The sequence below is a fragment of the Trachypithecus francoisi genome, unplaced genomic scaffold (assembly GCF_009764315.1).
Source record: "Trachypithecus francoisi isolate TF-2019V2 unplaced genomic scaffold, Tfra_2.0 Lachesis_group17, whole genome shotgun sequence".
Taxonomy (NCBI): Eukaryota; Metazoa; Chordata; class Mammalia; order Primates; family Cercopithecidae; genus Trachypithecus; species Trachypithecus francoisi.
The window spans coordinates 62,199,044-62,224,842 of record NW_022681462.1 but is presented as its reverse complement, the minus strand read 5'-3'; the positions used below and the strand labels follow the sequence as shown (position 1 = coordinate 62,224,842).

The following is a 25,799-nucleotide window of genomic DNA, read 5'->3' as shown; positions in this document are numbered from 1 at the left end:
CTAAGCCACAATAAAATACTATGATTAAATTATATAATACATTGTCAATTTCTGAAACTTCTAACTGCAACCACATCTATTCCTCAGATGGAAAGAAGGGAGGGAGGAAGGGAGGGAGGCAGAAAACTGGAACAGAAGAATGAAATGCTCACATCTGCCCATATTACCTCCTTTATTTGTGAAGGTGGCAAAGGAAGGGTGCAGCGTTTCTTAAGTTTCCACATGCAGAGTTCTCCAGCAATTTGCCCCAGCACTGTTTTACATGGTTCCTTCTCTCTCACAAAGGCACCTCCCTTAATCCCTCCCTCCAAATTAGGGGCTTCAAGGGTATCTCTGGTTGGCTGAGCCACTGAAATATTCAAAAGATTACTTATTTTCATACTTGAAATTCAGTAAAAGCCTCTTTATTTTCTCTGCCTCTCGGAAGCCTTGTCCACAATGCAAGTAAACCACATCAGTGTGAAGGATCTGACCTTTAAAAAATGAAAAGAACAAGCCATTTTACAAGAAATTACAAAGTGAAACACATCAATGATTTTATTAAGCAGTAACAGAAAAGAAGACTGGCTTGTTTTTTAACATGAAGTCTGAATTATTCATATTCACTAAATCAGATTCTTCCTAATCACTCTGAAGTACTGCTCCTTCCAATGTCACAGGCTTCTGTTTGCTACACAAAACTACTATTAATTGGAGAATATGCTAGGATATCTAAAAGAAAAATGGCTTTCACTAACATCTAACATTAATAGTAGTAAAAGCAAACATTAACTGAACTGTTAGTATATGTCAGACACTGTTATGATACTATCCTACTTCTTTTTTTTTGGTTGTAGATATATGACTTTATTTACCTTGTGCATATTTAAGACTTATGAGCTTTTCTATACTGCATTACACAGAAAAATATTTATTTTTAACAATTAAATTTAAAATAATTAAAATTATTTTGATTAAACATATTTTTAAAAATTTGAGGATAACTACCTAAAGAATAAAAATGAACTAAGAGACTAACTTAGAAGTTAGGAAAAGAACAGCAAAATAATCCCAAAGAAAGCAGAAGAGAGAAAATGTTGCAGTTTAAAGCAAAAATTAACAGAAAAAATACAACAGAAAAGATCAACAAAGTTTAGTTACAAATCACTTAAGACAAAAACATACTTTTAGCAATACCAATCAAGTAAAAGAAAGGATAGAAGATACAAATACAGTAATTATATTAGGAATAAAAAGAAGATATAACTACAGATTGAGCACAGGTTAAAAAGATATCTATTATTATAAACAACTTTATATTAAATTGTGAAAACAGATAATTAGAAATATCTTACCAAAACAGCTTAAGAATATAGATGTGTTTGTGACTTTTTAAAAAAATTATCCTATAAGCAATACAATAACTGAAAACTGATCTAACAACATACCCAAAAGAAAGAATCATAACCAAGTTCCGTTAATCTAAGGAAAGTGTGACTTGACATTTTTTAAAAAATCCAGTAATATAATTCATCACAGCAACATAGTAATGGACAAAATATGTCCATATGATATTTTAACAGATACAAAAAAAAAAAAAACACCTGATAAAATATATTCCCACTGGCTCTAAGATGAACAGCATAAAAAGACAACTAAGGATAACAAAAACAAAAAGTCATGACTATATCTAGAACATAGATAAAATATCCCCACAAAACCTCCCCAAAAAAAGCAGGTGGGAATAACGTACTGACAAGACACCAATGCATCAGCATCTGCATGGAAGGAAGCAGAAAGAAACAATGGAATATCTGATGGAACTGAGAACAGGAGAATCCCAAAAATGTCAAAGGCTACTTCCCTGGAAATCACAGCAGTCAGTTTGAGAACGGGAGCTGAAACTGAGGTTCAGTACAAAGGGTGCCCAGTAGTTCTGAAAGGATTAGAAAACACTGATCCCTATGAACTCTTGAAACTAACTAGTAGAAGATACCTTTCAAGACAAAAAAATTCCACACTGAGGAAAAACAATTGGTAATCACATCCAAACTGAGCAAAGTAAAGATAGTAAGAGCAAAGGAAAAAGAAAGCCCAGATAAAGGAAAGCAACAGAGAAGCAGATTCCAGAAAGTATAAACTGTCTCTCAATCCACACAAAATTTTTTCTTTTAATGATTTGGAAAAAACAGAAGAGAAAATTTTAGAGCCATACAGTGAGAACAGTTTGCCTGACCCAGCCTCTACTAAAAGTTCAGGCAAACTAATGTATAAGACTAAGCAAAAGAAACGCATGATAGTCAAATTCTACATAGAATGATTTTTTTAAAACAAAAAAATTTTTAAAGGAGTAATATAATGTCCTTACAGAAAGATGTGCCTAATGTATGACAACAAGCTTCTTAAAAAGAAACATTACAGAAAATAAGAGTAACGTAAATCTGGCTCATGCCTGTAATTCCAGCACTTTGGAAGGCCAAGGCAGGCGATAGCTTGAGCTCAGGATTTCAAGACCAGCCTGGGCAACATGACGAAACTTTGTCTCTACTAAAAACACACACACACACAAAAAAGCCAGGCATGGTGGTGGGTGCCAGCTACTCATGAGGCTGAGGTGGGAGGATAGCTTGAGCACAGGAAGCAGAGGCTGCAGTGAGCTGAGATCGCGCCACTGCACTCCAGCCTGGGTAACAGAGCAAGACCTTGACTCAGTAAAAATTAAATATATAAAAGAATAACATAAGTCAAACTTAGAAAATCTCAGAAATTAGATGAGATAAACCGGGAATTAATTAGAGATGAAAGAAAAAAATTTTCAGAAATAAAAATCTAAACTAAAAAAATAAAAATAGTAAATGCTAACAGAAAATAAAACAAGAAGTTAAAAGATCAAAAAATTAGAAATAAACAAGTTTATAGGGAGCTATAACCTATTTTTTAAAGTATCAAATGGAAATTCTAAAACTGAAAAACCAATCACTTGAACTCAGTAGATGGTTTTAGTAACAAATCAGACATAGCTGAATAGAGGATTAATTAACTTAGATGATCAACAGAAAATAAACAAAAAGGAGAGAAGAAACTGAAAGGTATAATACGTATATAATTGGAGTTCCAGAAAGAGATGCTAGGAGCTCCACAAATCCTAAGTGGAATTCATGCAAAAAAGAAAAGACAAGAAAACCCACACATACACACACACTGAAGCACATCATAAGAAAACTGAAAAACACAAAGAGAAAATCTTAGCAGCCAGAGGAAAAAGGCATATGACCTTCAAAGGAACAATAAGAAGTTTGGCTGACTTCTCAACAAAAATTATGGTAGTCAAAAACAAAAAAATGACATATTGAAAATACTGAAAGTACTGCCAATCTTGAATTCTACACCAAGCAAAATATATTCTTCAAAAATGAAGGCAAAACAGAGATGTTTTCAGACAAACTAAAACTAAGACAATGTGTCTCATTAAAAGTAATAGCATAGAGTTCTTTAGACAGAAAGAAAATAATCTCAAATGGAAGCACAGAAATGCAAAAGAAATGAATATCAGTGAAAATGTAAGTAAACAGGAAAAAAATATTGACTGGGCAAAACAATAAAAATGTCTTTTGGTATTCAAAATATATACAGAATTAAAGTGCATCATATACAAATGCATCACAATAATAGAATCTGATGGGAATTAATAGAGTTCAAGTTTGAGCCTAATTAATCCTCAATATCTCTACTGAGGCATAGGAAGCATATAAATGATAATTGTATATTGACGGGTTTGATGAACAAATGAGAGAAAAATGAAGTTTGATTATCTGGTTCCCAATACCGCCATATGTGAGAAAACCACTTTCTAAGTCTTAAAGATTAACATTATTTCCAAATCCTCATGAAATGTATGAAGTGAAACTTATAACCAACCAAACAACTTTTATATGGAAAACTGCAAGACAACTTACTGGTAGGAGAAATTATAGCTAATTTGCAACCATGTTTATAACCAGGATCCACTCCCATTAAGGTGCGCCCTGGAACAGGGCTTGTTAAAAGGAGCTGACGAAGGTTCCGTCCAAACATCATTACTGATTCCTTCTCTGCATCTGATGTTAGTTTGGCTCTTTAGAAATAGAAGAAAAGGTTTTTCATTCACCCAAATTTTCTTTCAGAAAAGGAGCATTCATTTTGTACAATTATTTCTCAAAGGATAATTTATTATAACAATATAACTTACGGAGAAAAATATACAAAAATTATATTGACTCTATTTTCACTAATCACAGTAATATATGATAGCACAAGCAATTCTGAAGCAAGTCTTGTAAGTTTATCATACCTACATTACCTCTCTATCTGCTCTCTACTGTATATAAAACCCATGCTTATAAATATGTGTATATGTGAGAAAGACAGTGTACACACATTTGAATGTCACATGGGATGGAAACAAAAGTAGGGACAGTGGGCAGGGAGAAAATACCCCAGACAATGGAAACAGTGTATGTAAAGGCTCATGGCTCATTATAGAAACAGCAAGTAATTTCGTATGCTAAAGTAAAAAGAAACAGCGAGACAGAAGTAGAGGCAAGAAAAAAACAGATCACAAAGGGTTATGCATGTTCTTCTCAAGAGCTTGGATTCTATCCTGGAGACAAACAAGATCAGCTGAAAGAAGTATACAAGCATGAAATCATGAGATGAGAATTTTGAAAGGGCGATTTGTAATATGCACCGGAAAAGACAAGACAGAAGACCAAGATCATCTATGACGCTTGTTCAGTAATCCAGACAAAAAATGATGCCCTCAATTAAAAGTCACCATGGAGATAAAGGGGAGGAAAAATTCAAGTTACAATAAAAGATGGCAAAACAGATAGCACTTTGTAACTGACAATGTAGAACTGATGACAGAGGTAGATGTGAAAAATGACACATGGATGAATGATCATGACAGTCACGGGAATAAGATATGCAGAAGTAGGCTATGCATAGTATACAGTCAACCAAATTACGTGACTGCAAAATAAAATAGTCTAAAAAACAAACCAAGTGGGAGTTTCCTCCTCTTTAATTGTTATTCAGGTAAGTATTCCTATCAGGAGGCATATCTGTAGATAATACCTGCAAACTAACTTATAAACTGATATAAGTTATATTACTTTACGGGCATTTTAGAAAAAGAAAAAGAAAGTACTCTTGCTTATCTACTGCTAATAGAATTCAGAAAAGGTTTATACATTAAATGATCCCACATCAAACTGTTTACATTAAACCTTAATGAAATTATTCCACATGCAGTGAAGTTACTCAAATCAAAAATATATGCGAAAAATGTCAAAAGTGCCACTAGACATAAGCAACGTGAGAAAACAATAAAAAGAAAAACATACAAAAAGAAATTGATATTCTAAATAACAAATTTTCCTTCAGGAAGAACCAAATTCCTAATTTTTAAAGTGTATGCCCTAGCTCTCAAAAGCAAGAGATGTTAGACAGCTTGAAGTGAAACACAATTCTAAAAGGAACAATATTTTTAGGCTACATCTAGGCTAAAATGGATGTAACAAGAGATTAAATGACTTTGGTAAAAATAAATTGGACAACAGGACTATGTGTCTTTTTTAATAGTACCTGCTCACTCTCTGCTCTGAACCAATCTTAACTCAATGGTCAAGTCCAGCAAGAGAGAAACAAGCCCTACATAGGCTGCTAAAAATTCTAGAGAGGTTGGAGGGATGGCTACAAAACTACAGTTCTCAAGTCGCCCTTGCTGAAACTTACAAATAAATGAGAATGAAGACAATCTATAATACTTTGGAAGTTATGTATTAGGGAATGTCTAGTTTCTAAAGATTGAGTACAAAAACAAGGGTTACAGAGAAGCAAGAAAGAGGAGTTTTGCCTCCCTACATTTCTTTTCTTTCCATCTTCTGTCCTCTAAACAATTCTAAACCCCACCTCTTTTGCAGTTTTCATCTTTATTACTTAGTCCTTCTATTAGTCCATTCACATTGCCATTTTAATAATCTCCTAATATTTATCATTGGTGATAATTTTTCATCCAAATAACTCCATTTGGAGTTAAAAACAAAGTAATTGACTCATCATGTACCCTACTGATATTTCCTTATGCTTTCTTTGGCTCTCTTACCTCTAAAAACTGCCTCCAACTAACTTCTCCATTAACTTCTCAGTTCGCTTCTTCCAAGCCAAATTTCTAATCAATAAAACCACTTGTTTAGCTTGGTTGTCAAATTGCAAGACTAGTATCACAGGATTTCAAGGGGTGCACATTAAGTGGTCAAGATTTGAAAAATGTATCATAATTAAGAACTATTTTTATGATCTATGCATGTGAAAGCACCTACAGATTGAAATCAAGCCTTAACTTTAATACTTTGTGATGCAGACTAAATTTTTTCAATTGGTTAATCAATCAACATATATTTGCTACACACTGTAGTGGGACTAGTACCATATAATAATAAGTAGTACACAAAATTAAACAAGACAAGATATATACCTGAATTCTCTACAGAGAAGAGGATAAATAAGGCGTTTAAAGGAATCGTTCAGTGAATCACGTAAGATCTTCATTAACTCTGGCCTTGCAAAGCCACGTGGTCTCCACCTGCAAAACAGAAAAGCCCACACTAAAATTGATGCGACAATAAATAAGGCCATAAAAGGGCTCCCAAAAAGAAGGGAGGTGGAATACAGAAGGGGGTAAAACCCTTATTGAAGTCAAAGTAACATAATCCGTGAGGAAAGGCTGTGGTATCTGGAAATTATTACTATGACATCTGGAGTTTTTATTTTAAAAATCCTAGTAACTATCTATGGTCAGATATAAAACAAGGAAAAAACTTCCTCTTCAGTAAAGGGTCTCCAAAGCATTATTAATAATGGCCAAAATCTTAAGATACAAGAAAGGTACCAAAAAATTACTACAACACTGCTACAGACTGAATTGTGTCCCTCCCCAGATCCATACCTTGAAGATGGGGCCTTTGGGGGATAATCAGGTTTAGACGAAATCATAAGGTTGGGGATCTCATGATGGAATTAGTGCCCTGATAAGAAGAGGTAACAGAGAGCTTGCTCTCTCTCTCTCTCAACCATATGAGGACACAGGAAGAACGCAGCTGTCTACAAACCAGGAGGGAAGCCCTCACTAGAAAATGAATCAGCTGGCATTTTGATCTTGGACTTCTCAGCCTCCAGAAGTATGAGAAAACAAATTTCTCTTGTTGAAGCCACATAGTCTATGGTATTTTGTTATGGTAGTCCAAGCTAAGACAGCTACTGTATCCTTTTTTTTCTCCTTTCTTTGTCTTTTTCTGAGAGTTAAAGTAGACTGAGCAAAGCAGAAATTCTGTTTTAACCCTTGCCTCTTGCCATTTTTGAGTAGCACTTAATCTATTGCTCAGGCCACAGTGCTCTACCAGGCAGCATCTGCATATGTAATGAGGAATACAAATGCCACAGAACCAACTGTTAATGGACACTGGAGAAAGAATAGAAGAGAAAAAGCACAAGCTAAAAGGACAAATGTAGCCTCACTGAAATTGTCCCTGTAAACCTTATAAAATTAATCAGGAAAGAAGGCAGGGCTAGAAACGAAAAGAAACCAAGCTGGTAGCACATTCAACATTAATCATGAGGTCAGCTCACTCTCTGACTTGCTTCCTCATACTTGTTTGGTGCCTACTGTCCTAGAATTACACAGACCCTGTTACTAGATTATAGCTTCCCTTAACTGCTCTATAGGTAACAACTTGAACATTATGAAATGTTAAGTTTTCCATTTGAATACTCTTTCAGGTCCTGTGTACCAAAGAAACCACTGACATCAGCTAGTATGAAAGACCCACCATCAAGAAGCTGACTCACCAAAGAGTACAGTTTCCATATCCTGATGATTGTATCCCCCTCACCCCAACCAATCAACGACCACAATTTTCCGGTTCCTTGCCCTCCATGATCCCCTTAAAAATCCTAGCCCAGGCTGGACACAGTAACTCACATGTGTAATCCCAGAATATGGCCTCCCAGAGGCCAAAGTGGGAGGATCACCTGGAGTTCAAGACCAGTCTGGGCAACATAGCCAGACCCTGTCTCTACAAAAAATAAAAATTTAGCTGGATGTGGTGGTGTATGCCTGTAGTCCCAGCTACTTAGAAGGCTGAAGCAGGAGGATCGCTTGAGCCCAGGAGGTTGAGGCTGTAGCAAGCCATGATTGCATCACCACACTCCAGCTAAGCAACAGAGACCCTTTCTTAAAAACAAAACAAAACAAAAAAACCCAGCCCAGAACTTTTTGAGGAAATGGATTTCAAGGCCTCCTCCCATCTCCTCACTCAGTGCCCTGCAATCATTAAACCCATTTTTTTTTTTTTTTTTGAGATGGAGTCCCACTCTGTCACCCAGGCTGGAATGCAGTCGTGTGATCCTGGCTCACTGCAACCTCCACCTCCCAGGTTCATGCCATTCTCCTGCCTCAGCCTCCTGAGTAGCTGGAACTACAGGTACCCGCCACCATACCCGGCTAATTTTTTGTTTTTGTTTTTTTAATAAAGATGGGGTTTCACCGTGTTAGCCAGGATGGTCTCAATCTCCTGACCTCGTGATCCACCCACCTCAGCCTCTCAAAGTGCTGGGATTACAAGCGTGAGCTACCTCACCAGGCCCGTTAATCTCTTTTCTCTGCTACGAATCCTGTTGTCTTGGTGTATTAGTCTGTTACTGCACAGTGGGCATATAAATCTGTTGGCCCTATGATACTATCTACTCTGTTTCATCCTTCTATAGCATCTCTGCCCTTGCCCTCTTGAATGAAAACCATTAACAAAATATTAATTAAAATTACCTTAAGGGTACTCTCATCCCCTTTACTTATCTTAGGCTAGGAAATGAACTAAATTTCACTGAACAAACATTTAAGCACTTACAATATTTTATTCCAAAGATTACATAATAGCAACTAATTGAATCTCTTCCATAGAAAGTGTCATATAATTTTTAAATTTTAGTGAAAGTGCTTTTAGGCAGGATACATCCTTCCTTCCACGTAAATCCCTGCTGCTCACTACTGTAACATTTGCCTGAAGGAATTAGGGATACAGAGGAGTAGCATTTCTCTACTCCATTAAAAAAAGGCATGAATTCAACAAACACACCTTTTTTCAATGAAACAAATAATTTAAAAATGTATGGCACAATAAATGTAAAAATAGAAATAAATGTTAAAGATATGAAGAGCTCAAAAGCAGAAGTGACAGCAAACAGCAGTATAATACACTAGTTAAAAGTATGATCTGTTCTGCTCTATGACTTTTTTTTTTTTTTTTTTTTGAGACAGTTGAGACAGAGTCTCACCTCACTCTGTCACCCAGGCTGGAGTGCAGTGGCACCATCTCGGCTCACTGCAACCTCCACCGCCCAGGTTCAAGCCATTCTCCTGCCTCAGCTTCCAGAGTAGCTGGGACTACAGACACGCACCACCCCGCCCAGCTAATTTTTGTATTTTTAGTAGAGACAAGGTTTCACCATTTTGTCCAGGCCAGTCTCGAACTGCTGACTTCAAGTGATTTACCTGCTTTGGCCTCCCAAAGTGCTGGGATTATAGGCGTGAGCCACCATGTCTGGTCTTGCTCTACTTTCATGGTGGATTTACTTAAGTATATCTGCGCTACTATTTCTTCATCAGTAACATGGGAGTAATAATAGTTTACTTCATTGAATTGTTGTGAGTTAATATATGCAAGGGACTTATAATGGTGCCAGATACATTCTATGCAAGTTTTGCTGCTGCTGCTATTATTATTAATTTGGGGAATCCAATGTCAAGAAAGACTTCCCAAAAGAAACATCTGAGATGGGCTTTTTAATGAATTGTAGTTTACTAAGCAAGAAAAAAGAATAAGAGCATTCTGGGAAGAAATCATAGCATACGTAAAAGCTCAGAGGCATGAAAAAGCATGGTAAATTGAAGTAACTATAAGGTTAGTGCTTCTAGGAAATAAAGTGGCAAGATCAACAGAAGGGAAGATGAGGGTAGAAAATGTGGCAGTGACTAGATCATAAAGGGTCTTATACACAGAGCTACAGAGTTTGACCAGGTAGGAGAGAGAACATAGTCCTGAATCATGGAACAATATGGTAGACAGTCCTTAGAGGCAGGAAGACCCTAGTGGAGCAATTTTTTTTAACGTATGTATCTGATTTGTCTCCTAGGGGCATTCCCTTTAAGCCACTGCTTGCAGGAAAAAGCCAGAAATCTTAAATATCACCTACCCATACCCTCTCAAACCCCCAGTAGTCTTCTTCGAGTCTCAAGATCCTCCCTTGGCTTGGACTGCTCTCCTCCCCTTCCTGAACAGAGAGCTGTGGGTCTATTTAATACTTAAGGATGCCTTGATTATACCCACTCAGTTGAACTTTAGACCGCCAGACCCAGCCCTGAAAGAGAACAGCTTTTTCATTTCTTACATTATAGAAACTCCTTTTTGCTCCTTACACCAAAACAATTCCTGCCCTTCACTGGCTTCCTGGGATTTATTGAAGGCACTTAGCATAATAAGGGACCTGAAATAGTATAGTAAATTCACAAACCCTGTTACTTAAATCTTTAAACTTAAAGAAAATATGATGGGTTTGCCTTACAGGATGTCATCTCAAAACTTGATTCTTCCTCTAATTCAATAGCTAAATACATCTGAATAAAACTAAGAAGGACTCACTTAAACCAAATTGTACACTGCAAAACACATGCTATGTATGTTGCATACAATGAAACACAAAAATTGAGGTGAGGGATCACAAACTCCTCCAAAGAAATATTCTCTACTTTGGCAAAGAATGCTCTCCCCACTTCACATATGTCAGATAAAGATAGGCTCTCTCCACTGTGCTTTTTTCCACATTTGAAAGAGAGACAGTTTCCCTTAAATCTACACGAAAAACAGCAGCACAATTTTAGAGAACAAAAATAAACTTATCAAGTCAAAGACACAAAAATATGCAAACTCAAAAAGACAAGTTCTGAAGCCAGGTGTGGTTGTGTGTGCCTGTTGTCCCAGCTAATGTGAAGGCTGAGGCAGAAGGACTGTTTAAGCCCAGGAGTTTGAGACCAGCCTGAGTAACACAGTGAGATAATGTCTCTATAAAGAAGTTTTCTTAATTTTTAAAAAAAGTTTTCCTTAGATATGTTTTTATTTAAAGAGCAAATGCAGAAACTTAAATTTCTGAGGTTCTCACAAACACAGCAACTATTTCAGCATCTAAAAAGCTTAGAAATGCTCTTCATACTTACCTTGTACTAGTAACATACAATTCCAAATGAGGAATTGTTCAGTTGCTGAATTTGGAGCTAAATATTAGTTTCAATACTAATACATTAGCATTAAATTCTTCCTTGTTATGCTAATTAACTTAGGTAATAACAAGATTGCCATTTAAATCATTATTTGCCCTATTACATAGTTCTTAATATATTTATAGTTTGATAGTAACTATATCATCTACCTTATTGTTCAAGCCACACAAATTTTTTTTTTTTTTTTTTTTTTTTTTTTTGAGACAGAGTTCCACTCTTGTCGCCCAGGCTGGAGTGCAACAGAACAATCTCGGCTCACTGCAACATCCACCTCCCAGGTTCAAGCAATTCTCCTGCCTCAGCCTCCGAGTAGCTGGGATTACACGCATGCACCACCATGCCTGGTTAATTTTTGTATTTTGTGTAGATACAGGGTTTCACCATGTTGGTCAGACTGGTCTCAAAGTCTTGAACTCCTGATCTCAGGTGATCCTCCCACCTTGGCCTCCCAAAGTGCTGGGATTATAGGCGTGAGCCACCACGCCAAGCCGCTACACAAATTTTATGCTTCACTTCACCTCTCCCTAACCAATCAACCCACCATTTAATCAGATACCTTGTCCTGCCCCTGTCTACCTCCTAAATATTGCCCAGATCTGTCTACTTATTCCCTATTGCTACCACCCTAGTCTAAGCTATGATAATCTCTTGTCCCATATCTACTCTTGATTCCTTCCAAATAATTATCTACACTGTGGCCTGATTGATCTTAAAATGCAATCTGATCACCACACACTCCTGTATTTAAAATCTGTATTGGCTTCCCACCATCCTTAAAAGAAAAAAGTCTTTAGCATACCTGAAAGCTATGTATTAGGATCTAACCCGTGTCAACATCTCAATCTTCATTCCATGTCACTTCTCTTCCTTCTCCTTCTATCTCCGACCTATGCTAGATGTCAAGTCCACACTACTCAGGGTTCTGTTACAAGCACTTTTCTTCTTCTTCTTACTGCACTTTTCCTTCATAACCTCAACATACTCTTAATGATCTTCTCGGTGTTGTTCTCATGAAACTACGTTGTCATCATGGACAAGCAGTATATCTGTCTAATTTACAGGTGAATCTCCAAACTCTAGCACATAACCTGAATGGATGAGTACATACAGAAGAGGGTGGAAGAAATAGGGAAAAAGAGTAATAAAAGGAACAGGAAGATTCATCAAGTAGCACTTCGGTAGTCATTCACACATGTTTAATGGGGGAAAAAAAGTTCTTTGAGTATAATTCTTTAGGTCCTAGAAAAGTATTTCAGCTCTTGGAATTATCTAAATTAAGAAAAAGTTTCAGGCCAGGCATGGTGGCTCATGCCTGTACTCCCAGTACTTTGGGAGGCAGAGGTGGGTGGATCACTTGAGCTCAGGAGTTTGAGACCAGCCTGGGAAATATGGCAAAACCCCTGTCTCTACAACAAAGAAAAATGTAGCTGGGTGTGGTGGTACGCACTTGTAGTCCCAGCTACTTGGGAGGCTCAGGTGAGAGGACAGCTTGAGCCTGGGAAGTCGAGGCTGCAGTGACCCAAGATCATGCCACTGCACTCCAGCATGAGCGACAGTGTGAGACTCTGTCTCAAAAAAGAAAAGAAAAAAGGAAAAAGAAAAACTTCCAAACCTGACTAAAAATTATATTACTATGCCATAATGATGTAACATGTTACATTGTAGGCTAAATAATATTACAAATTTTTCAATTGGAGAACTAAATAAAAGTAAGTCATAGAAAAATAAATCACTGTAAAAAAATTCCTTGACATTTACTCAGTCCAAAGATAATAAATAGCTTAAAAGCATATTTTTCTTTAACTATTGAGGATGGACTCTGATACTGAGTATTATGAATATTTACAGAAAAATAAGCCAGAAGTTATCTTCAACTTACTGTGATTTACTAAAACATTTCTAAAAAGAATTAGCACAATAATCCACTACTTTGTAATAACAAATACCAACAAAGGCCTGTTCTTCACCAGGCATTGTGCTACACAGTTACAGAGATTATCACTTAATTCTCTCAAATCTATAAGGAAAGTATTACTTTTTTTTTTTTTTTTTTGAGACGGAGTCTCGCTCTGTTGCCCAGGCTGGAGTGCAGTGGCCGGATCTCAGCTCACTGCAAGCTCCGCCTCCCAGGTTCCCGCCATTCTCCTGCCTCAGCCTCCTGAGTAGCTGGGACTACAGGCGCCCGCCACTTCACCCGGCTAAGTATTACCATTTTAAGGACAGACAAAACTGAGAAAGAAATTAAGTAACAAGCCCATAGGTGCAGAGGTAGAAAGTAATACAACTGGAATTCAAACTCAAATATATCTACTTCTTAGGAGTTTCCTCTATGAAACTATCTTACAGTTTTATCATATCTTATCTAATTTTCTAATTTTTTAAATCTAGGATTTCTTTTAGGCATACATTTTCTCTTTTCTTTCATTGGAATTTATTTGCTTATTTATAAAGAAAATAAGCATTCATAAAAAATGACAACTAGCCAGGCATGGTGGGTCATGTCTATCATGCCAACATTTTGGAAGGCTCAGGTAGAAGGGCCGCTTGAGCCCAGGAGTTCAAGACCAGCCTGGGCAACACGGCAGCATGGCAAGACCTCATCTCTTTAGAAAAAAATATCAGTTTAGCCAGTGGTGCGCACCTATGGTCCCAGCAACACAGGAGACTAAAGTGGGAGAACCACTGGAGTCTGGGAGACTGAGGCTGCAGTGAGCTATGATAGCACCTGTGTGCTCCAGCCTACACAACACAGTGAGACTCTGTCTCTCAAAAAAAAAGAAAAAGAAAAAAGACAAGACAACTATACAGGAAAACATATACAAGTAATACAAAGACATTTATTTGCCTCTAATGAAATCATACTATAAATAAATGCTAATTGTAAATTGTCTTTTTAACTTAATAAGACATGTTCATACTTCAACTTCAGCTCTATTTCCACTTTTTCAAAATAGCTGCACAGAATTCCACCATATGGACATAACATAATTGGCTTAAGCAATTTACCTGTTGATTAACATTTAGATTGTTGTCTTACTTAATGGTTGCTTAGTTAGTAGTATTTGGTTGTTAAGCAAGTTGATCCTTCATGGCTTTTAATGAATTAACAAAACAGTTTTGTTGAATGAGATAACTGATTTCCAAAATCCATGATACTTATTCTCAAAGAACAATTCATCTAACTTTTTAAGTATCATTCCTAGCAATCTCTCTATTCTAAAGTTACACAGAGCCAGCTGGTGATGAACTTTATCAAAATTTACATCTCCTAGCTGCTAGGAAGCCACTTTACTTACCTCTTTGTATCAGTTTTCTCACTGGCTAAGTGGTGGCTATAAAATCTGCTCTACCCACTAAATAGATTGTCGTGAGGATCAATTACACTCTGAAAAATTGAAACTAAAAGTAAAAAGTATTATACAAACATGATGCTATTTTAAAAGGCTCCTTAACAAATAAAAAGGGTAATAAAAAATTACATAAGCTTAGACATTTCCTTAAAATATCTAAAAAATTTAATGTTTCTTTCAATCATCCTTAATGTGCAACATTTATTCCCACATACAGAATGCTTAGAGATTTATATTGTAATTTCCAATAAGTTATTTTTTGTTTCCATCATCCTTAAAGAGCTAAACACTTCAGATATGATACATACAGTCTATCTTTGTTAGTTTATTTTTGCAAGGGAAAAGATGATCTTACAAAAGTTTCAAATAGTACAGAAAAGTAATGAAGTAAAAAAGTTCTTCTCCACAGAGATAATCAGTATCAAAAATTCCTCATACACCTTCCTGGATATTCTCTATTTAAACATGCCTGACACACATACTTATTATTATTATTATTATTATTATTATTTTACTGCAAAGGGGACACTATTTACCTTGTCTGTCACTGGCATTTTTTTTTTTTTTTCCTGTGACAGAATCTTGCTCTGTCGCCCAGGCTGGAGTGCAGTGGCACAACCTCAGCTCACTGCAACCTCAGCCTCCCAGGTTGAAGCAATTCTCTGCCTCAGCCTTCTGAGTAGCTGGGATTACAGGCACGCGCCACCACACCTGGCTAATTTTTTGTTTTTGCATTTTTAGTAGAGACAGGGTTTCATCATCTTGGCCAGGCTGATCTTGAACTCCTGACCTCATGATCCACCCGCCTCGGTCTCCCAAAGTGCTGGGATTACAGGCGTGAGTCACCACACCTAGCCTGTCACTGGCTTTTTAACAATTTTTACATAATAGACATCTTTACATATCAGTACATATATATATCAGTATCATATTTCAGAAAAGAAAGAAAGAAAATTCTGTAAATATCTGTAAACAGACCTGTTTTGGATGCACCACCTACAGAATTCATCCTTCACTCCATCAGAAATATTGACCTTAACCGTCAGTACCTTCAAATTTTCTCCACGGTTAATTGCCAGAATCTGAGTGCAAACATAAGGCAAAGACTAATAATCCACAAAATATATGAAACAAATCAGGCAGCTATGTAGCTGACAGCTATATGAATTTTTTACTCATTTATTTACCAAGAATACATTTTAAAATAATCATTTACTTTACACTTTTTTCAAGTAACATACCTCCCTCATAAGGAAAACCCTAACATGCTCTTAGAAAATAAAATGCAGATACAAAGCCTATCTATCACATGTACAAGAAGAAACTTTGATGATCTAAAAATCTCATTGCAGATTCTACTAATTTAAAACTTTTGATCATCTGGAGTTGGAAGGGTATACTTTTTATAATTTGAAAAGATAACCCGTGCTAAGATAAATACAAACATGTAAAATCCTAGGTGCAATATTTAGTAGCTACAAATTGTTACCATCCATTGAGCATTACTAATTGTAGAGCCCATCTAAGCACTTCAAATATATTATCTCAAGTAATCCTTAGAGTCACCAGTGATGTGTGTATTATCTTCATTTAATATAATAATTTTTCTGCAACTTGTTCCAAATCACAAAGCTAGCAAGTAGCAAAAAAAGAATTTAAACTCAGACCTGTCCATGCTCTTAATTAAAATATTAAAAGTATGACTGTCTTAAAACACATTTAAAACACTCCTTAAAGAAGTACAAACAAAACCAAAGCAAGCAAAAGAAAATAATACATAATAGGGTAAAAATAAAATAGAGAATAGAAAAGCAATAAATATAAACAAAACCATAAATTGGTTCTTTAAAGATATCAACAAAATTGACAGATCTTTCGCTAGACTAATCAAGAAAAACAACAGGAAACACTCAAATACCAAAATCAGGAACAAAAGAGAGGCCACTACTAAGGACCTTATAGAAATAAAAAAGATTATAAGAGATACCATGAGCAACTGTATAACAAATTAGACAACTAAGATAAAATGGACAAATTCCTAAAAAGACACAAACTACCAAAAACAAACCAAAAAGAAACAGAAAATCTGAACAGACCTATAAAAAGTAAAGACACTGAATTAGTAATTTGAAAATTTCCCACAAATAAATGTCCAGGCCCAGATGGCACCACCACTGAATTCTACCAAACATTTTTAAAAGAATCAATATCCATTCTTCACAAACATTCCAAAAGATATTAGAGAAGGAAAAGCTTCCCAAATATTTCTATGAGGCCAGTATTACTCTGATACAAAAACCAGACAAGACTTCACAAGAAAACTACAAACCAGTATCTCTTATGAATATAGATGTAAAAATCCTCAATAAAGCACTAGCAAACCACATCCAGAAACATATAAGGATTATACACCAAGATCAACTAGAATCTATTCCAGGAATGCCCTGTTGATTTAACATTGAAAAAAATCAATTAACCTAACACATTATATCAATAGAATAAATAACAAAAATCCTAAGATCATCTCAACAGATGTGGAAAAACACCTGACAGAATCAGGTAGCCCTTCATGATAAAAAACACTCAACAAACTTGGAAATATAAGGAAAGTTCTTCAATGTGAGAAAGGGCATGTGCACAGAAATCTCACAGCTAACATCATATTTACTGATCAAAGACCAGAAACAAGACAAGTGTGTCCACTCTCACAACACTGTACTGAAGGTTCTAGCCAGGAAAAAGGAAGGGAGGCCATCTATATTGGAAAAGAAGATATAAAACTTTCTCTATTTGCAGCTAACATGATCTTATATATAGAAAATTCTAAGCAATTCACTACAAAACTATTAGAACTAATAAAGAGTACAGCAAAGTTGCAAAACACAAGCTCAACATATAAAATTAATTTCTACATACAAGCAATAAACATTCTGAAAATATTTTTTAAATTTCATTTATGATACCACCAAAAGGAATAAAATACTTAGGAATAAATTTAACCAAAAAAGTTCAAAACTTAAATGGTTGACCTTTGAACAATACAGGTTTGAATTGCATGTGCTGACTTATATGCAGAATTTTTTCAACCAAACAGGGATTGAAAATACAGTAATTACAGAATCTGAAACCCATGTATAAGGAGAGCTGATTTTTCATATACATGGGTTCTGCAGGGCCAACTCTGGGACTTGCATATACATAGATTTGGGCATATGCAGGGATCCTGGAATCAATCTCCTGTATATACCAAGGAAGAACTGTACTCTGCAAACTACAAAACATTGTTGAAAGAAATTAAAGGAGATCTAAATAAATAGACATCCCATGTTCATGGATCAGAAGGCCTAATATTGCTAAGATGGTAATACTCCCCAAGCTGATTTACAAATTCAGTGAAATCTCTATCAAATCCCAATTGGCATCTTTTGTGGAAACTGGCGAACTAATTTTAAAACACATATAGTAATTCAAAGAACTGAGAATAGTCAAGTCAATTTTTAAAAATAAAAATAAACTTGGAAGATTCCCACTTCCCAATTTCAAAAGTTACTACAAAGACACAGTAATCAAGACAGTGGGGACTGGCATAAGGATAGACATAGAATGGAATAGAACTGGAGTCCAGAAATAACCCTATACATATAGAGTCAACTGATTTTCAACAAGGGTACCAAGAAAATTCAATGAAGAAAAGCCAGCCAGTCTTTTCAGTAAATCTGGGATAACTAGAATTAACCACATGCAAAAGAACAAAAGTGGACAGACCCCTACTTCATACTATGCATACAAATTAACTCAAAAGTGATCTTAGACCTTAATATAGGAAATAAAACTATAAAATTTCCATTAAAAAAGAAGAAAACATTTATGACATCAAATCATAAAGCCTTCTTAGATATAAAACCAAAAGTGTAATCAATAACAAAAAAATAGATTGAACTTCAACAAATTTTAGTTTTTGTGCCTCAAAGAATAGTATCAAAAAAGTGAAAAGAAAATGAACAATATGGGATAAAAATTTTTGCAAATCATATGTCACATAAGGGTATCTAGAATATATTTAAAACTCTTACAGCTCAACAATAAGAAGACAAAACCCAATTTATTTACTTTCTTAAGAGAATGGGGTTTCACCATGTTGGCCAGGCTGGTCTCGAACTCCTGACCTCAGGCGATCCATCTGCCTCAATTTCCCAAAGTGTTAGGATTACAGGCGTGACCCATCACGCCTGGCCACAACCCAATTTAAAATGTACAAAAGATCTGAAGAGGTATTTGTTCAAAAATTAAATACCAATGACTGATAAGTACATGAACAGATGCTCAACATCATTAGAGAAATGCAAATCAAAACACAAAAAGATGGACAATAAATGTTGGGGGGGATGCAGAGAAATTGGAACCTTCACAAACTGCTGGTGAGAATGTAAAAACGGCATAGCCACTTTGGAAAATAATATGGCAGATCCTCAAAAGGTTAAACGTAAAGCTACCATATAACCCAGCCATTACATTCCTAGGTACATATCCAAGAGAAATAAAAACAAATGTCCACACAAAAACTTAGACACGAATGTTCATAGCATTATTCATAATATCCAAAAAGTAGAAACAACCGAAGTATTCGTTTACTGATGAATGGATAAGTAAAATGTGGAGAATCCATATAATGTAGTATTATGCAGCAATGAAAAGGAAAGGCATACTAATACGTACCATAACAGACAAACTCAGAAATCATTATGCTAAGTGAAAGAAACCTGCATGTTGTATGATTCCTTTATATGAAAGACCAGAACAGACAAATCTGTAGAGATAGAAAGTTGGGTGCCTTGAGCTTGACGCAAGGAAATATTTGAGAGAAAAATGTCCTAAAATTGCTTGTGGTAACGGTTACACAACTCAGTGAATTTACGAAAAACTATTGAACTTATAAAGTTCTAATGGTTGCATTATATGCGATATGAATTTTACTTCAGTAAAGCTATTAGAAAATTAAAACACTCTTTTCTTAAAGCACTCTTTAATACCAATTATTAAGATGACAAATCATAACACAAATTAACCAAGTAATTAATCAAGTTAACAGCCTCCCTTAAATAATATTTGCTAGTCTGCACATATTTATTTATTTTTAATTTTTTTGAGATGGAGTCTCACTCTGTCACCCAGGCTGGAGTGCTGTGGCCGGATCTCAGCTCACTGCAAGCTCCACCTCCCAGGTTCACGCCATTCTCCTGCCTCAGCCTCCCGGGTAGCTGGGACTACAGGCGCCGCCACCTTGCCCGGCTAGTTTTTTGTAGTTTTTAGTAGAGACGGGGTTTCACCATGTTAGCCAGGATGGTCTCGATCTCCTGACCTGGTGATCCACCCGTCTGGGCCTCCCAAAGTGCTGGGATTACAGGCTTGAGCCACCGTGCCCAGCCTATTTATGTATATTATATATTAAAAATTAAAGAAACAACATCACTTCAATATATATTCAGATTTTTCACTAATTCTTAATGGCTTTCTTCCAATTACTCTTAATGAATGGAGTTTTAATAAACTAAGTTCTCCCTTTACAGGACACAAACTGGTATTTTAACAATTTTAGCACATTTCCATGAGGATCTCTAACAAAAACTTAGACTTCCTATCTGTGGTGAAACAAGCTTAAAATAATCCAACTTAATATTACCAGAAAATAATTCTGCTATGAAAATTTCTCAATTTGTGCTTCATGTTGAAAAGCATGTCAAAAGATAAAAAGCATTTTTTTTCTAACTTTAAATTTTAAAAACACTGAGTAAAATTTTAAATATCAAACAAATTGTCAGAGTTTTAAAAAATATATAGAGGACTTTTTTCTTATGGCCAGGCGCGGTGGCTCAAGCCTGTAATCCCAGCACTTTGGGAGGCCGAGATGGGCAGATCACGAGGTCAGGAGATCAAGACCATCCTGGCTAACACAGTGAAACCCCGTCTCTACTTAAAAAAATACAAAAAAACTAGCCGGGTGAGGTGGCGGGCACCTGTAGTCCCAGCTACTCAGGAGGCTGAGGCAGGAGAACGGCATAAACCCGGGAGGCAGAGCTTGCAGTGAGCTGAGATCCGGCCACTGCACTCCAGCCCAGGTAACAAAGCAAGACTCCGTCTCAAAAAAAAGAGGACTTTTTTCTTATATACTTGAGAAATTTCTAAAGTAAACGTCAGCAGAAATAAAACAATCACTTAGAAATAATGTTTAGACTGGGTATGGTGGCTCATGCTTGTAATCCCAGCACTTTTGACAGGCCGAGGCAGGTGGACTGGTCGAGCTCAGGAGTTCAAGATGAGCCTGGGCAACATAGTGAAACCCCAACTCTACAAAAACTACAAAAATCATCCAGGTGTGTTTGTGCACGCCCATAGTCCTAGCTCCTCAGGAGGCTGAAGTGGGAGAATGCCTTCAACCCTCAAAGTGGAAGTTGCAATGAGGTGGGATTCTGCCACTGCACTCCAGCCTGGGTGAAAGAGCAAGATATTGTCTAAGGGAAAAAAAAAAAAAACAGTAAGCTTATATAAAACAATATATTCAATAATACTGCATAGAACTATCTACAAAGAAATAAATTGTGAATACAAAATAAACTTGTTTGAGCTCAGCAGAGACTTCCGTATTTGCCACGGATTGTGCCAGCTTAGTAAACAGAAGTTCTTCATACAAGAAATTATCTCTAATAAATTAATTCAAGTAGAGTACAACAATATAGAGGAGAGTTATTTAATTCCGATTTATATAACTATGCCATAATATCACAATACATTATTGGAGGATTTTTGCTCTTTTTCACCATATCTAGTAATGTAATATGTCACACTTACAAAAAATCCTGACACACAGGAAGACCCATGGTGGAGAGGGGAGTAAGGTAACAGAAATAATAAAGCTTGGGACAGAAACTGGAATTGAAAGTGAGTAGTGGGTTAAAGCAGAATTATTGCAGATGGTGACACTGAACAGGAAATAGGTAGTAAAAGACACAGGAAATTGCATGTCAGTGAAAATACACACCAATAAAGATAAGGAACAGAAACTCCCATGAGAGAATGTGAAGACTGAGTTACAAATTCATATGGTAGAAAAGATCACACTAAGGACCAATTTGAAAGAGAAAGAAAAAAAGACGCAGCTGGAAGAATTTACTAAGCAGCTATTAATGGTTATTCCCACAGTACTTGGAGAGAGTTTCACAGTAATTTTCCTTCACCACACTGTCTTTCATCATTTGCATTCATTTCTGTATTCTGTGATACTATGTGCTGGGGTATTTACATAAAGGCTGAAAAGTAAGGTTCACAGTTGGGATATGAGGTCTCAGCACTACAAGAATTGGGAAGCTGTTTTTGTAACCTAGCATATCATCACTCCAGCCTGTGCATGATAAACTAAAAAGTTCGTAAAAGGGCAGTGCTGTTTTTTAAAACTGACATTTCCAAAATGCTTTGCTTTCCCAGGCCTGAATACTGTCACACCCAGAAGCCTGTGTCAATCAATCTTAAATTCAGTCACTAACTCAGAATGCCACATGTGCTAAACACAGCAGTTAAAATGCAGAGCCCAACAAAATATTTTCAAGCACAAATTAGAAGGCTAGGTTTTAACAGAATAAAAGCATTCATGTTTTTCCAAAGTTGCAATAAAATTAAATAAACATAAAAGGTGGACAAAATAAGACAAAAAAACTACTTCCGCAAAAGGAATGTTAGTATACTTAGTCACTGGTACTGTTAAAAGTTATTTTTCATTATATTATACCTGTGTCAGTAGACTATAACAACTAGGTATGTAAAATTTCACCATACTTTCTTTCAAATTATTGAGAGAATCTACTTCACTACTTCACCTGATGTGGTAAATATAGTATGCACAAAAATAAAGTTGACAACTTTAGATATAATAGTGAAACATTTCAAATATTCAAATGGGCAAGGGCCATGTCACCTCTATACCCTAAATAGGACCCAACATAAAATAACCTTTCAGGAAATACTTGTGGGATAATCCAACACTCTTCATGTCTTGTTACAACAAAACAAAATTTTTTCACATCTGTGTCATCTTAAAGGAAAAACAATTACTTTTTTATTTTTTTAAGAGGCAAGGTCTCACTGTTGCCCAGGCTGGAAGGCAGTGGCTATTCACAGGAGCAATCCCACTACTGATCAGCACAGGCGTTTTGACCTGCTCCTTTTCTGACCTGGGCCAGTTCACCCCTCCTTAGGCAACCCGGTGGTCTCCCATTCCTGTGGGGTCACCATATTGATACTGAACTTAATGTGAACACCCAATTGGCAATGGCACACTTCAGTCCAGAAATTCTAGACGTCTTCAAGCAATCCTCCTGCCTCAGGCACCTGAGTAGTTGGGACTACAGGTATGCGCCACCATGCCAAACAATTACATTCTTAATGATGAAAATTAAGTATTACATGAAAGGTAAGGAATACTAGTTTTTTCTATTATTCTCTCTTTATAGCAGTAAAATGCAGATAGGAAGAAAAATAAATTTTAAAATTATTTATTGAGAAATTCCAGGTTTGAAAAACACTGGCAGTTTCCTAACTTCAAATCTCCCTCTCCCTTTCTCAAAAAACTATAAAACCAATAAAGAGAAAAAATAAAACACAACATAGAAGCCATCTCTTTGCATTTCTAGGAGACAGAGAATTATACTGGCATCAGATTTCTCAAACATAACATACAAAGGTAGCCAACAGCAGAGCAACATATCCAAGAAACTTAAGGAAAGAAAGTGCAAACAAAAATGATTATGCCATGCCAAGCTATCCTTCAAGTTTTAAGGCCATAGAAAACAATTCTGAATGTGTAAGAACTCACAGAATATTGTACACATATACCCTTCTTCAGATCCTTCACTAGAGTAGAAGTTAGCAAACTATGGCCTATGGGCCAAATCCAGCCTGCCATCTGTTTTTCGTGAATAAAATTGTATTGAAACACAACCATGCTCATTCATTATGTATTGTCTATGACTGCTTTTGTGTTACACAGCAGTTGTGTAGCTGCAACAAAAGCCATCTGGCTCACAAAACCTTAAATATTTGTTCACTGGACCTTTACAGAAAAAGTTTACCAACTGTATACTAGTCTGCAGAATAAGTTTCACTCACTCTAAAGACTTTGGAAAGCTCTGGCAAAAGGACCAAGGGCAAGCATTTAATATAATTCTAGGGCTGAGATTAAAACAAGAGTGGGGTCAGTTTCCTTTAAGAAAGCACAGGTTGCAAGGCAATCCTCATACCAAAGCAGACTTCAGAATAAAAAGCATTAAACAAGGTAATAAAGAAAACTTTATATAACGTTAAAAGCCACACTCCAGCTCTGGAATAGAACAAGAAGCGTGCGATCCTGTACTTTAAAGATGTTAGGAGTGATATCACTGAAAATTGTGGAGTAGGGAACTCTAAATGTCATCCCTCCACAAAGGTTAAGGTAGCAAAAACCATCAGAATTAACTTTTTCACAACTATGGAATCTAATAAAAATTTTATAACAACGAAAGAAACACTTACAGAAAGAAGTTGCAGAATTTCTATAAGAGAGCACTTTTAACTTATCCCAGTCTGCAGCTCAGCAGTGGCCTCTGAAGATGACAGCCCACGTTCCTAGGGCAGGTTGCTCTTATCAGAAGGAGCAATATGGACCTTATTCTCAAATAACTATGGCTGTGTGTTTTGATGTCTGGTGGGTCCCTGAGGAACTGACTCAAGGGCTTGCCTTTATTTCACATGCCTTGGAGCTTACTCAGGACAGAAGAAGCCTCCCAGGTGGCCTTTGTCAAAAGTACTTAAAGGCAAACATATTAGCACCAGCCCTGAGGGGTAAGGGATAACACGGGGACAACTAACACACAGACCAAAAAACCTGTGAAAAATAAGCTTGGAAATGAGATATTTGAGGGAAAGGGGGCTTTTTAAAATTCCTGGGCATGCGGAGGGCTAGGGTGCATGCTCTAAAAAGATCTGAGGGAACCTTAAGCTTTCGCCTCTAAAAGAACTTTGGGCTCCATGCAAACAGGAAGAAAAGGCTAAGGCAGAGCTGTTAATGGCCTCACTAAGTGTTGAAGGAGTGCCCCAACAAAGAACCAATCTGCAAGGTCTGGGAGAGTTTGGGGTTTTTTCTTTAGGGTTTATTTTGTTTTTGTTTTTGGCTCCAGGCATTCAGGGGAATCTCTGTTAAATAACTAGATGGTTACTAAGCTAACAAGGGAGACCTCAGTGGACACACATAGCAAAGAATAAAAATTTACAAAACTAGTTTAGAAAAGTCACTAGAACAAACCACCCCACAAACCAAGCAGCAACAACAAACACGAGGGAGGGGAGAGAATCTGATTTCCAGAGTTACCAAGTTATAATATACAACATATCCAGACTTTACCAAAACAAAAAACAAAAAAAACTGTCCATGAGGAAGCTTAGACATTGAACTTACAAAACAAAGATTTTTAAATTAACTCTCTTAAATATGCTGAATTCAAGAAAATCATGAACAGAGACCTAAAGAAAGCCAGGAGAATGATCTTTCAACCATATAGAAAAATAAGAGTTAGAAATTATAAAAAAGAACCAAATAGAAATTACAGAGCTGAAAAGTACAATGACTGACGTAAAAAATGTACTAGGGGTTCAACAGCAAATTTGAATAAAAAGAACAAATCAACAAGCCTGAAGACAAGTCAAACAGGAATATACAGTCAGAGAAAAAAGAAAAAAATAAAGAAAACAAAGGAACAAAGGCCGAGACCTGTGAGACACTATCAATCATACTCTCTACGTATAATGGGAGACCCAGGAGAGGAGAGAAAGGCGCAGAAAGGATTTTTTTTTTTAATTATTATGAAGAATTTCTCAAGTTTGATGAAAAACATTAATCTACACATCTAAGAATCACAATAAACTCCAAGTAGGATAAACTCAGAAAGACCCACAACAAGACACATTATAATCAAACTGTCAAAAGATAAAGACACAGAATCCTGAATGCAGCAAGAGAGAAGAGACTTGTCATGAATAAGGCATCATAAGATTAACACCTGATTCCTCATAAAAAA

At 36.2% G+C, this 25,799-nt stretch overlaps 1 protein-coding gene across 2 annotated transcripts in view; it reads right to left on the bottom strand.

The window, feature by feature from the left end:
* Positions 1–25,799, bottom strand: part of SRBD1 (S1 RNA binding domain 1) — a 230,814-nt gene that overhangs the window by 161,558 nt on the left and 43,457 nt on the right. For both annotated transcript variants that reach the window (XM_033175816.1, XM_033175817.1), the window contains exons 10-13: positions 15,679–15,782; positions 6,497–6,604; positions 3,936–4,093; positions 383–473 (exon numbers count right to left, since the gene is read on the bottom strand). In XM_033175816.1, the coding sequence (XP_033031707.1) occupies positions 383–473; positions 3,936–4,093; positions 6,497–6,604; positions 15,679–15,782 (461 nt within the window). The remainder of the gene's footprint in view (positions 1–382; positions 474–3,935; positions 4,094–6,496; positions 6,605–15,678; positions 15,783–25,799) is intronic.